At 39.9% G+C, this 15064-nt stretch overlaps 1 protein-coding gene across 1 annotated transcript in view; it reads left to right on the forward strand.

Moving 5' to 3' along the window:
* CHP1 (calcineurin like EF-hand protein 1) overlaps positions 1–15064 on the forward strand; it is a 34334-nt gene that overhangs the window by 835 nt on the left and 18435 nt on the right. Inside the window, exons 2-3 of the mRNA XM_081048807.1 lie at positions 7917–7989; positions 14674–14754. Coding sequence (XP_080904933.1) covers positions 7917–7989; positions 14674–14754 — 154 coding nt within the window. The remainder of the gene's footprint in view (positions 1–7916; positions 7990–14673; positions 14755–15064) is intronic.

Raw genomic sequence — 15064 nt, forward strand, 5'->3', positions numbered from 1 at the left:
AACTGGGAAAATAGACACAGGAAAGCAAGATAGTACAGTAAGACTTTGGAGACCTTTAAAGAATCGGGTCCGAGAGTGTAAGACTTCTGAACGTGTAGAGAAAAAGCATGGGTGCTGTGACCACTAGTTTCTACTTGCAGCGAGGATGCTGATTTCTGATATATTGATTTCTCCTTCTGTGCTGGTGTACTTTATGCGGTCGCTATGGAAATTGGACGTGCTCCAAAAATCTGTGTGAATTTGTACTAGGAACTGATTCTCTTCCTCATTCACCTGAACAAAGGGGTAACAAGGCTTTAAGAATTCAGAAGCTCTGTGAACACCATCACATACATTTTTGTATAGCCCTTGATAATGCATACAGTATTTTCTCTTCTTAATAATCCATTGTGACTCTTGTATTTTCCACGAGTTATGTAAGCATCTGAGATTTGTCTCTAAATGATAGCAGTCTTTGATAATGAGGTGACCAGTAAGTAATGCAGTGGCTTATATGCAGATAATAGTGAAGGATGCTGGGGGAACTACAGAGTTGCTCAGGCATTGATGGCCTGAGATAAATTAAATGCTCTCCTGTGCTTTCTGACAAATTCAATTTTGTAGAACCTTCAGGTCGGAAGGGATGTTATCTAGTCCCAGTACTGGTCAGAGTGCTTTACTGCTTTCAGCATCCCCTAATACCGTGTTTTCCCGAAAATAAGAACTAACCGGAAAATAAGCCCTAGCATGATTTTTCAGGATGACATCCCCGGAACATAAGCCCTAATAGGTCTTTTGGAGCAAAAATTAATATGAGACCCTGTCTTATTTTCGGGGAAACACGGTATATGGCCATTAAGCCTCTCCATAAAGACCTTTAACAGTGATGCACTCACCCTCTACCAATGCAGTCCTTTTCATGATTTTGGATGAATAACAGAAAGTAGTTAGCTGTTTGTAATGTGCAGTACCTGTTTGGCCACTTGACCTCATGGTCTATTTTTGACACTCCAAGAGTGGAAATGTAGGCAATTTGGATTCAGCAAGCATTTTATTACATTTTGTGGCCATGACCCCTGGCTATACTTCTAAATATAAGAACTACATTAGGTCTAAGGTAACACTAGAGTTAAAGCATTTGTGCGTAAAATAAAAAGTCACATTAATGAGGAAGTGTAAACCATAGTGAGGATGGGAAAAAGCTATTTTTGCCTCAAGATGAAGGGAGCAGTAATCCCATTCTGATTTATTTATTAGGTTGGTGCAAAAGTAATTGAGGTTTAAAAGGTTACAGACAATTGCAAAAACTGCAATACTTTTCACCAACCTAATACATTTGACCAAATGAAAAGGGCGTGGATTGCTGTAGGACTGTTGGTTATTTTATCCCGTGACTTGTGGACACAGAACTAAGTACTCCTGGAAGAGCTGTTTTTCTAGTTGGCAAAAAGTAAAGCCTAAGGGAGATTCTCAACCACAACCAATGCAAATGTATGTATTGAGCCAGAAAGCCTAATTAAACAAGCTTATTGAATTTTTGCAATGTGTATTCAGCACTGTGCTAGGTACTCAAAGCAGGTGGTAACAAAAAATGTCCACCACCTGGTCGTGGAGAAAGCCCACAAGCTTTGGGATTAGCATCACAACGGAATTTACTGAAATTGTGTGGCACCCACCTGCAGAGCTCAGGGGAGACAGTCCTTGTGTTGCTGGCCTTGTAGAGGACAAGAACTGGGCCTTGATGCATGAATGGGTTAGATTTAGATAAATTAACTTCGGGCATTTTGGGGTGGTTTCCAGGAGCGTTCTCCACCCCCCAATACTGTCAGTCATTCCTCCACCCTGGGAGTTGAGCCATCAGTTTATCCTGTTAGTGCCCATTAGCAGAGTTGATTTTTATTTTATCTTATTTTTTAAATATTTCAATTATAGTTGACATACAATATTATATTAGTTCAGGTGTGCAACATAGTGATGAGACATTTATATAACTTACAAAGTGATCACCCCAATAAGCCTAGTACCCATCTGACACCATACATAATTATTGCAATATTATTGTAGAGCTGATTTTTAAAATCGTAATTTTAGCGTGATGCAAAAGGTTTAGAAGAATAAAAACAACAGATGCCTGAGGGTGGGGTAAAGAGGTGGAATTTGCCCTATTTTCATCTGTTTCTTGTTTTATTAAGAGTTTGGGGAACTGTCAATCAGAAGCACTTCGAGTTAAGAACAAGTATAAGACATTTCACTGCCACCTTTGCCAGTAAGAAAATGTAGCATAATTGAGGAAAATTGACTTTATGTTCAATATAGAAGCTTTGCATTGCAATTAATGATTATATTTAAACACTTTTCATAAGTCTAAATTGATTAGAATTCATGTATCACTAGTTTAGCCGGTATTTGAAATTTAGTATCTAAATGATTCTAGGAAAGAAACTCTAAGTAATAATTACCTATAAGCCTCAGTTTCATCTATAAATGGTACTAATAGTCCGCACTTCATAGGATTCTTATGGGGGTTAAATGAGATAAATTATGTAAACTCTTCAGAATGGTGCCTGGTATGTGGTACCAGGTAAATGTTAGCATTTATTATTTTGAACCAGGTGGGGTTTTTTTGTTTGTTTTCAAAGAGTATGCAGCTTACAGTGGGCCATGTGGGGATTGAACTAGCAATCTTGGTGTTATTAGCACCATGCTCTAACCAGCTGAGTTAACTGGCAACTCCTATTTTGAACCATAGATGACAATCATCGTATTGGGAAAAGATCATTTGCATGTGCTAGTTATAAAAACTATCTCTAGGTCTATGTAATTAAGGAGGTGACAGCATTTCATACTTTGCCTGTTTTCAGAGGGCATTGGATAAGGAATCGAGTACAGATGCTGTTTTTCCAATTCTAAGGCAATAGAACTTTTAAAGGATTAGAAATCTTGTTGTTACTAATAGTTTAAAAAATACTAATAACATTTGTGTTGGCATAACACATTTGCTATATTGTCTTTGTTCTGTTAGCTAATTCTTGTACATTTCAGCATTTCCATAAATTAAAACTCATTTGAATAAAAATTGTCATTGGGGGAAGGTCACAAGTATCTCGGAAGTTTCTGTAATCTCCACCCTTAGTTCACTTAATAAGTGAACTAAGGGTGGAGATTAATAATAATTAATAAGTAATTCAGTAATAATCGGGCTGTGAATTACTTAAAACCTTAAAAAATAGCCACTTAATCTGTGAAAAACAATTCATGCCAACTGAGTAGTAATGAATGCAGATTCATTTATTTTTAGTGTTTAGCTACTGGTGTCATTTGGTATGAGGAGGGTGTTGAACAGGTTTAGAAATAAGTTTCACTGGCTGGTGAGGTTTTGTTTGATGCATGTAGTGATGAAAGAACTACCATGTTTCCCCAAAATAAGGCCTAGCCAGACCATCAGCTCTAATGTGTCTTTTGGAGCAAAAATTAATATAAGACCCGGTCTTATACTATGCATTAGAGCTTATGGTCCGGCTAGGTCTTATTTTCGGAGAAACATGGTAAAGTGGGTTTCTGTACAATTGCAACAAAGAACACAGCCTGGCAAAGTCAATTGCTTGAGAATAACTTCTGGGGCTACAATGTAAGTGGAAGTTCCACTTCAGGCCAAAATTCAGGGCCCCTTCATGGCCCTCACCTGCCATGCCTTAAGTCCCTAAAGGGACTTCTAGCTCCTATTGCAATGGAAATGAACATATAACTAACATTTTTAGCTGGTTTGGGGTTAAGTAAACCAGCTCTCCCCCCAACTTTGATGAAAAATTTCAAATATACAGAGAAGTCAAAATAGTATATTGAACATCTATAACACGTGTTGTTAACGTTTTGCTATCTATATATATTTTTTGATGAACAAGTTGAAAATTGCAGATATCTAAATACTTCAGCATGTATCTCCTGAGAACAGGGATTCCCCCCCACATAACCACAGTATTATTGTCACATCTAAGAAAGTTGACAGTAATTCTAGTATAATGTCTACCATTGAGTCCATATTCAAATCTCTGCAATTGTAAGAAGGTAGGTTTTTTTTTTTTAATGTCTTTTAAGTCTCTTTTAATCTATAGTTTCCCTAAGAGAGTAGGTAGGCCAGCTCTTGAAGTCCTCTTGTCAAGGAAAACACGGAAAATGTTAGGGTGTGGAGTGTTCAGGAGGGATGGCTAGGGGTGTAGGCTTCAACATCTTAATCTTTTATCTAGAGTTACTGTTACCAGACTCAGGGGTTCATTTGCCCGCGCGCGTCAAAGCCCAGTATGACAAAGTGGAGTGTGTAGCAAAGAAAGGAAAGGAAGTGGCATGGAGCCCAGAGACACAAGTGTGCTAACGTTCAAAGACCTGGCTGCCCAGTGATTTCTAGGAGATAGTTCATGTAGGGGAAAGATCATCAGTCATGGTTGGCCAAGGGCGTTGGGGTCCTGGGATCTCCTGAGTGGTTGGGTCTCGGGTAGGAGGTAGTAAGCATCAAGTACGTCCTGATCTGATGCCAGTTATGGCATTGTGGATCGTTCTGCCTTCATGGGTCTGGAGCTGAAACACAACTTTCAGTTGACTGAAACTCTTTTTGTGGACAGCAGACCTGAGGCTTTGTTCCTGAAACTGTTTGATGCCGATCAGAAACTGATGTCCTAAGGGCTAAAGAATTATGGGAGTGGTCAGGCAGTGTGTGCAAAGGTGAAAGGATAAGCAACGGAAAGAAACCAGTGAGTCATGGTGCTATTAGACTAGACAAGGCCAGTTTGAATCAAGGAGAAAGAGAAAAGGTTGTCGTTTTAAAGAAGTGAAGTTTTTGCGTGGTTATGTTACCTTCGGTTGCACTTGTGTGCTTGGTATGTAGGTCTGTTCTTCTGCATTAAGATACAGGATAAAGGCAAAGGCAAAATAACTTTTTTCTTCCTCCCTCTTCATTTTTAATTTTCCCTCTGCCCTTTCTCCTTAGTGCTTAGCGCTTCTCTGAAAAGCCTCCCTCCTCTGAGCTCAAGGAAGTGATGATGGAAAGGTTTGTGGTCAGGAAGATTTGCAGGCTTTTCTAAGTAATCTTTCAACAATATAAAATAATTATTTGCCCATCAAGGGAGAAAAATACAGCTTCATTCAAGAGAGGTCCATGTGTACAGCTTTTTCTGAGAGTAACTGTCAACTCTTGAGACTTCCTTTAAAGGTTTGGGGCACCTGTCCTGCTAGCTTAGTGCCTTCTGGTGAGAATAGTTCACTGGAAACTTGCCCTGCTTTCATTTGTGGCCTTTCCAATGCCTTTCTGCTCCTTGAAGTTGCTCGGAGCTCTCTGCCTTGAACGTTACTTTATATTCTTGGTCATGGTGGATTTAGCACCTAAATTAAAGCTTTAAATCTTGTTTTTCTTCTCCCTCCTTCCATCCTCTCTCCCCCCTTCTTCTTCAACAGTTCTTTAACAATGTCATATCATTAGTTCTGAAATTCAGGAGCTAGATTGAGATGCAACCGTATTGAATTGTTAAAAGTTGTCATTTGGTTGTACATTTCTCCACTGATTTCCACATGGCCCAGTTTGTCCTAGAAGATAGCAGTTTTGTGGTTATTTGGCTACTTATTTATTTGTAACATTGATAAATTCTGAACTCAGGTAGCCATAAACTGGTCTTTTTTCCCCGAAATGTGGGCTGTAATGCTTTACCGGTACTTATGAAGGGAATTTTAAAAAATCGTCCTATAAGAGGTTTCAGGGCTTAGTTCTTTCAGATGATGATCTAAATCCGAAAAGTGTTTGATGGCTCATTTGTTAGTTGAAGGGGTTGGACATTCCTTTCCATTTTAAAATTGTATAAATCGCTGTACCTGCTTCTATATACACAGGGAATTTTTGGAAGGATGCAAAAGAAACTGGTAATAGTGTTTGCCTCTGGCAAGGGAGACGGGGAAACTCGGTTGTTAGGGAGACTTTTCAATTTGAATGTTTTCCTGGTTAAAGAAAAGTAATCTGAAATATGTAATACTCTACTAAAAACTGATTCAGTGGACTAAATATTATGCAGTTATTAAAAAGGACTCTAAAGCAATATAGAAAAATCTTAAATGAAAAGTAACCTATTACAACTATGTTAAGTGGACGCGTGACTGATATTAGGTGGTATATAAAGAAAACAGCGATAATGAGATTGTGAACAAATTTTGGTTTTTCAAAAAAATCTTTGGAGAAAGTTAGTCATTCATTAACTGACTTTTGTTGTTGTTGTTGTTGAAACTAAAGGGAACTTGAGTTCTAGAGTAGCCTTTGAGGCCCAAGGCCATTGCCAGAGTAAACTGGTCACATTCCAGAAGACAGGGTTGTGGCTGGCAGAGTTAGAAGAAAGGTGCAGATTAATGAGTGTAGCGGGAAAACTGTACCCTCAGGCTCCTGGTGTAAGGATGAAGATGCTAATAGCTAATCCGAAGTGCTTACCGTGTGCCAGACACTTCGCCGCTTTGCTCTCGTGGACTCGCTGAGTTCCCTCCACAGCCCCATTCACTCACCCCTCACGGGCAAGCACTGGCGCCTTGAATGGAATCGGTAGGTCCACCTGACCCTCCCACGAGTGTACGCTTTGTACCGAGCGATTCACACCTGCCTGGCTGGCAGAAAGGGCCACAGGGCTTCCTCAGTGCCTGGCCCCTGGCTGGCTCTGCCCTGGCTGGGAATGATTCCTCCTCTGCTGTCCTTAGAGAGCTAGTACAGAACGGAGCCCAGCTTGGGGTGAAACCTGACCCTAAAGCATCCACAGCTGCACCTGGTGTGTCCTCTCAGCCTTGATCTGGGCCACTTGCTTTCTGCTTCTCGTGCTGTGCCCCTGTTGGCTTTGTCCTGTAGTTCCTAAAACCACAAGTAGATTTTTGTTTCTGGAGCTGGGGAAGGATGACAACTATAACTCCTTCAGCCACCCCTTTAAACCCCTGAAGGTACAGCCTGGGACAAAGTCCACCCTTGCCACACCCTTTTTGAGCTGTTGTTTCTTCTCCTTTGATAACTGTTTTTTTCCCTTCTACCTCCAGTCATCCAGGAGACTAAACTATTTCCCAGAAATTCCTTTTTTGTGTTTTTTCAAAGTTTGATTGTGTACCTGTAGTCGTTACCTCATTTTAATTGTCAGCTAGTGGCTGAGTTAACCCAAAACTAGCAGAGTAGCTTCCTTCTAGATGTCATCTGATAACATGACATTGTACAAATTGCCTAATTTACTTTCTTGGAGCCCGTTCCTTTACTGAGAACTCAGTGGAGCTCCTGTAGTCACAGAAAAGAGGCTGACCCAAACCTGTGGTGATCTTTTACTGAGGGAAAGGTCCGTATTGAGGGAAAAGGTAAAGCACTAATACTAAACCAGATCTTAAAAATAGAATCTGACGTACCCCAATCTTCAGCAGCACGCTCTAACCAACTGAGCTAATCGGCCACCCCCCTACGTGCCCCAATCTTAAATTCAGTACAAGTTACTTACCCAGCAGTGCCAGCCTGAAACAGCAAAATGATTATTAATAAGTATGTTTTTAATCAAAAACATTTAATGCATTTTTATAATCTTTAAGTCAGGGCACTGAAAGGTGAAAGTTTCACAGTTTCCTTTTAAACTAAAGTTGGCTTTGTGTTGTTAAATCTCAACCACCTGACACTTAACATATACTCTTAAGTAAGCCTAGACTTTACTAGTCGATTTTGATTGCTCTTCATTTAGTTTATTTTCTAATTCCTTTCATTCTTTAGCTTTAAATTTTCCGCTTTCATTTTAGAGATGAGTTAGAATGGAGACATCTCCCCATTTTGCTCATTGTGAAGCATTTAACGGCCGCCTCGGACCAGAAAGACAGCTGGCTTCCGAAGGGCCACGGGGGGTTCAGTTTGAATGGAGGGCAACTGCTCCAACTGGGACTAATTTTGTGTTCTTTAGTTTCCCACAGTCAGATCACCCGCCTCTACAGTCGGTTTACCAGCCTGGACAAAGGAGAGAACGGGACTCTCAGGTAGGCAGTTCCTTTCCATATTTTCTGGCAATGTCTGAATAGCTGCCTTTATCCCAAAGGCAGGCATGGTAGGCATCCAGCATGCAGAGAGCAGGGACCCTTTCTTCACGGGTCTTTGAGCATCCTTGATCCAAAAGGTAGTTAAATAAGCAGAACAGCAGCAGTATATTTATCAGTCGGTGCTTGCTGCTTTACTCAGTTTCCCTTACTTTGGGTGGCCATTGTTCTGGTCCTCAGGACATACTTTTGCGATTTCAGCACTCTCTTCTTGAGTTTTCCCACAGCCCTTTCCCAAACATATTAGCTTTTGACCTGTAGCAATGTAAGGTAGTCAGGTTGTTTTGTCCTCTCTCCTCTCATTTTCCAACACAATCCATAACCCTAGGGTACGTCACTTTATATGTATTAATGTTAGATAAGATATTCACTATTTTAGTCCAGAGCAGTGGTTCTCAACTGAAGGCCATTTCCAGGGACATTTTTGACTGTCCTGATTGGGGAATGCTATCCTTGTCTAGTAGGTAGAGGCCACAAATGCTGCTAACCATCCCACAATGCACAGGACATCCTCCCACAACAAAGACTTTTCTACCCTGAATGTCCAAAGTACCACTGGTCTAGAGTAAGCGTATGATTTCAGAGTAGTGTAATGCTATAATTTCATATTTGTAATTGTCTTAATCATAGTCAAATGAAATAATTCCTGACTGCCATCTCCCAGCCTAACTCTCAGCAACAGCCTTTTGTGACTATTGCTCCTCAGCTTTGATTGACTAGTATAGAATGAAGCTGCCTGCCTTTCTGGTGGCTGGCAGGAAGCCGTTTAGAACTTCTTTGAAGGCTTCTAGTACAGGTGTGGGATGTAGCAGAAGCGGGGAAGGAACACAGTTGCTAAGTCTTTGTGCATAATCCTCAGGCAGAAGAGCTAGAGGATGCTGGTAAATCCATAGGGCCGTGTTTGTTCGGGGCAAATTCCACGGTCATTGGAAGCTGGGAGGGACCAAAACCGTGCTGCACTGTCATTAAAATCAACAACTGTGGAGTATCTACCAGGTGCAAGGACCACACGAGGGGCTTTTTCTTCCCCGATTGAGGCAAAATACATATAACCTAAAATTTACCGTTTTAAAGTGTACAATCCACTAGCACTAAGTGTGTTCACAACATTGTGTAACCATAACCACTGTCTACTTCCAGAACACTTTCATCACAGATGGAAACCCTTTACCCATTAAGCAGTCATTTCCTATTCCTCCTCGGTGATTGTCCGACAACCACTAATCTACTTTCTTTATCTCTCTGGACATTTCGTGTAAATGGAATCATACGTATGTGGTCTTTTGTGACTGACTTCTTTCATTTAACATGTTTTCAAGGTTCTCCCATGTTATAGTATGTATCATGGTATACATGCTATACCTTTTTTGGCTGAAGAATAGGAGTATTCCATTATGTGTATGTACCACATTTTGTTTATCCATTCATCAGTTGGTGGACATTTGGGTTCTTTATAGACCTTTAGGCTGTTATGAATAGTGTTGCTACGAACCTTTTTGTGTGGACATTTTAATTCTCTTGGATATATATCTGATTTGGGTCTATGGTAATTTTATTCTTAATTAACTGAGGAAGCACCAGACTGTTCTATGAAGAAGCTGCACCGTTTTGCATTCCCACCAGCAGTATATGAGGGTTCAAACTTCTCCACATCCTCACCAACACTCTGTCTTGGTTTTAACTATCCTGGTGGATGTGACTGGTAACTCTTTGTGGTTTTTTTTTTTTTTTTTTTTTTTAAAGATTTTATTGGGGGAAGGGGAACAGGACTTTATTGGGGAACAACAGTGTGCAGTGTGTGCTTCCAGGACTTTTTTTTTTCCCAAGTCAAGTTGTCCTTTCAATCTTAGTTGTGGAGGGTGCCGTTCAGCTTCAAGTTGTTGTCCTTTCAGTCTTAGTTGTGGAGGGCGCAGCTCAGCTCCAGGTCCAGTTGCCATTGTTAGTTGCAGGGGGCACAGCCCACCATCCGTTGAGGGACTCAAACTGGCAACCTTGTGGTTGAGAGGACGCGCTCCAACCAACTGAGCCATCCGGAAGGCAGCTCAGCTCAAGATGCCGTGTTCAATCTTAGTTGCAGGGGCACAGCCCACCATCCCTTGTGGGAGTCGAGGAATTGAACCGGCATCCTTGTGGTTGAGAGCCCACTGGCCCATGTGGGAATCGAGCCGGCAGCCTTCGGAGTTAGGAGCACGGAGCTCTAACCGCCTGAGCCACCGGGCCGGCCCCTCTTTGTGGTTTTGATTTGCATTTCTCTAGTGACTTACGATGTTGAGCACCTTTTCATGTGCTGATTGATCATTGTAAATGTCCTTTGGAGCAATGCCTATTCATGTTCTTTGTCTAGTTTTTAATTGGATTGCTTATCTTTTTGTTGTTGAACTGCAAAAGTTCTTTTTATATTCTAGATATTAGACCCTTTTCAGATATGTGATTTCCAAATATTTTCTCCTATTCTGTGGATTGTCTTTTCACTCTCTCTAGTGTTCTTTGAAGCACAAAAGTTTTAAATTTTGATGAAGTCCAATTTATGTGATTTTGCTTTTGGTGCATGTGCTGTGGGTGGCATATCTAAGAAACCATTGCCATATCCAAGGTCATGAAGATTTACCCTTGAGTTTTTTTCTAATAGATTTATAGTTTTAGCTCTTATATTTTGGTCTTTGATTCATTTTGAGATACCCACATAAAATATGTATTTTTGTATATATTTACTATATATATATATATATATATATATATATATATATATATATATAATATAGGTATACTTATATAGTGTGAGGTGAGAGTCAAACTGTTTTTTTGCCTGTGGATATCCACCTGTTGAAGAGACTATGTAAATTTACACTTGAAAAATATATCAGACTAGAAATCTTTCCTTTTTACCCCTTTAGCTCCAATACTTAAATAATTTACTTGAGTTTGGGATTACATCTTCCTCTTAAAGTCACATTTAACCACTGAGTAAAGATACAGATTGCAAATTGTTGTGAGTCCATTTCTTTTGTAGACTGTGTGTGTTTTATCACTTGTGTGTGTGTTTTAATCACTTTGTTTGCTGGAAAACAATGGAAAAGCTTTTGTAAAAGGAACTGTTTCTCCTAAGAAAGGGGTGAAAACTTTCCAGGTGTCCGCTAATGTTAACTGCGCCTTAAAAATCTAGGTAAGATTTGCTCAACCCCTAAAAACCCATTTCACACTGTGGAAAGCCAGTGAATTAACTCACTTATTTGACAGGTGTTTAATGAGTACCTGTGTTGTACTATGCACTGTTCTTAGTGCTGGTTTCTACAAATTCTTGGTGGGAGAAGAGGTGGTAGAAAGTGATGGGGTAATTTTTGATTTCATGGTTACCTGGATCTAACTGATTTTTTTGTACTCAGCTTTACAAAGAACTAGGTCTTAAATCTGTTCTTTGATCTCCATCATGGTGTGGATTAAAATATGGGCAAAGCCCCAGGCCACCTGAGTACAGGAAGAAATTACCTCATTGTACTACATAGTAAACAGGTAGCATATATATGTAAAATCATTTTGTTGGACCCACCCACTATCAGGGATTTCGCACTGGTGTGCCTCCTGACAGTAGCCATCTCAGCCTTTGGCCATCTTTTTAGATTGTCTTCCCTTTTCCCAGCCTCATTTTCTCTTCTACTCCCTCCAGCCTTAAAGCTTACGCGGTAACTCAGATTCTTCTGTTAGTACAGAGCATTTAGTCTCCCTAGCCTCTTACTGCCAAACTCAGCTCAACGCCTGTCTTGACCTTTCCAGAACTCATCAGGGTCTCAGCCCCAATACAGGTGATCTCCAATCTTTTGTTACTTGGAGCCACTTCCACTTTCTTAAGAAGGTAATAAGGAGAAATGTTTTTCCCTTCTACATTTTCTTCACTTTCCTTTTTCAAGATGCTCCATCTCTTGGGCCCAAAGCCAAATTCTGCAGAGAGGCTATAATGTATTGTCCAAAGCATTCTGTATTCCTGTGTATTGTCAGTCCCAGTGGGAACATGCAGCGGAAACTGTGGAAGACTTTGGTTAGAAATGGAGTTTCTGCAAAGTGCTTTCAGAGATTCACCCCAAAGTGTGTTTTATAGAACCACTAGTTCCTTGGTCTACCAGTAAGGGTTGTGTTAAAAAGAAGAAAGAAACAAGTTATCAACTAAACTTTGTGAAAGTGTGGTAAACAAGGTTAAGCTGGTTTCTTCATTACGGAATTTCCCAGTGTCTTTAATATGTTCAAGTGAATTGGGCATCTTCAGGAGTGGAATTTCCCAGTGTCTTTAATATGTTCAAGTGAATTGGGCATCTTCAGGAGCGGAGGATTGTAAACACTGCCAAGTTGCTTTGCTGTTTCCCTGTAGATTCTCTTACAGGGATCATCTCTTCAGATTGGTATTTCATAGAATGTAAATGTTTTGTGTAACCTCACAAATCTTACTTTCTGCAGATGCCATTATTTTGGGTGAAATATACCACAGCCATGGAAATTGGTCTTTCTGAAAAGGCAGCTGGGTCCAGTAAGGGGTCTTGAAATGGTCCTTTGTAGGTCAGGTCAAGAAGAGCCTGGTCAGCATCTGAATATGAAGATGGGGTTTTGTGTTTAAATATCCTCTGTGCTGATCTAATTGATAGTGTTAGAAGTCAGGAACCACACTGTATTTACAATCTAACTTCTAAGACTAGAGCTTAAAAGTATCCAAGGACGGGGTTTGGGTCCTTATTGACATTGGAAGTCCGAAACTAGATCCCTTATTGAGACTGAAGGGACTCAGGCTAGGTTATGCGCTTGCCACTTGATACTAGACCTGGTATTTAGACTGTGATTCCCGCCCCCCCCCCAACTGTGCTTTTTCTCAGCTAAAATTACTTAAGCTTGTCAGACATTAAACTGAGACATGTGGCTGTGCAATTCAAATCAGCCTTAATCTTCATGTAAAAGGGAGCAGTTATTGTTTCTTAAACCTTTCAAACAAGAGCAGCTACATTTTAGCTTTGTACATGTTTGTTGAATTAAATAATCAGGATCTCGGTAATTTCCAGAGTATAGATCATCTTAAGCAACTCAGTTAAAATGATCACCCTAAAGTGATCAAAGAACATTAGAAACCAGAGTTACGATTCCAGGGCTTTGTGCTCAGTCCCCTAGATTAGTTTTTACCTGTGTCACCACCGGATGTGATGGAGATGAGCTTGTTAGTTACACATTGTGTGAATGTTATACCATAAGAAGAACAGAATGTTAAAGGCCTCTGGGTAAATAGGAACATTAGTATTTAGTACAAAGAGGGTGGGAGAGTAAGTTTTATCTCTTCTGTTAGTAACCTTCTTGACGGCAGGAATCAAGATTTATTTGAATTCTTTCACATACTTGACACCCAGGTTTACCCATTGTTAACATTTTGCCAAATACTTCAGTATGTATTTCCTACAAGGACATTCTCCTATCAAAATCAAGAAATTTAGCATTTCGATACAGTACTGTTATATAATATTTTATATTCAAAATGGTCTTTTTCGTTTTTACCTGTTGGCTCAGTAATGTCCTTCATAGCATTTTTTTCCCCTATCGTGCATTTAGTTTAGTTGTATGTCTCTTTAGTCCCCTTTGATCTAGAACAATCCTCAGCCTTTCTCTGTCCATGACATTGGTATTTTTGAAGAATGCAGAGCAGTTATGTTATAGACAGCTTTACACTCATGGCACAGAATATCAACCAAGAAGTTTTTTTGAAAACACTTGTTGAACACTTTTTGGGAGAACACCTTCCTTTCAAAAAGTTTAATATAAACTTTGGGCTTTAGGAAAAAAGAACATGTGCTTTGACTTACAGTCTTAGAGTTAAATCACAGTTCTGCTACTTACTAGCTTTGTAGCACTGGGCGAGTTACTTTGTCTCACTGACTCTGGATTTCCTCAGCTCCGAAAGGGTATAGATAAAATGTTGGCATGAAGAAATGAGATCGTGTGTATAAACAGCGGCACATGTGTACATACAGTGAACGGTAACTTCAACATCACTTCCAAATTGTGAGATGACTGCTCTTGCCATGTTCAAGGGTTAAATACTTCTCTAGCTCTAGTCTGTAGGAGACAATGGAGGAAAAAGCCAGAATCAGAGCAAGGAAGTATGGAAGTCACTTAGTTGTCACATTTTATTCTTTCTTTGAATGTAAATATTACCTAAGAGTTCCTTTCATTTCATAGGTGCTGTAGGTCTCAGTACAGAGGCCCCTTTGAATTTTTGCTCCCATATTCAAGCTTTGTAGTGTTTGATACTTTGCATTTGTTGTTCATTCTCCAAACTTGATAACTAATTACAAAATGGTAATGTTCAAGGAATCATTTACGGGAACAACTGAGTATTTGCTCTCGGTGGTTTATTGACATAACCTGTGTGCTGAATTCACTGGAATGTGGTATAGTCAAATCTGGCTTCTACTTCTGAGTTGGTGCAAGAAACACTTGGCAGGTATTAAAGTGCTATTCTTTGCAGTTATTTTGTATAATTTGTCACAGAAGTAAATTCCAGGAGGTAATATCTTTGCTAGGTTGTACACTTGCATGACTGAAGAAGTTCATACATGCTAATGGCCAATGGTCTCTAACTCTGGGCTACTCTCTTGGCAGCCGAGAAGATTTCCAGCGGATTCCAGAACTTGCCATCAACCCACTGGGGGACCGGATCATCAATGCCTTCTTTCCAGAGGGGTGAGTCCCTATAGTTGTTGGGCCTACTTTCTGAGGCTACTCGGGACTAATGATATTGATCCGGTTATCTCACGCCATGATCCTAAATATATTAGTCATCCCTAACTTGATCATATCTAGAATATCTCCTCTTCTACTCTCCTCCCCTTTTTAGACTTCAAACAGGTATATGAGCCCATTTTCAAAATTCTGTCTTTAATCTTTGTTTATCTTTGATGTAAAATTAAACTCTTTAAAAATTGTTATTTGGAAATAATTTCAAATTTACAAGAGTTGCAGAAATTGAAAATAATACAAAAATCACCTGTAT

This window comes from Rhinolophus hipposideros (assembly GCF_964194185.1).
Source record: "Rhinolophus hipposideros genome assembly, chromosome: 5".
Taxonomy (NCBI): Eukaryota; Metazoa; Chordata; class Mammalia; order Chiroptera; family Rhinolophidae; genus Rhinolophus; species Rhinolophus hipposideros.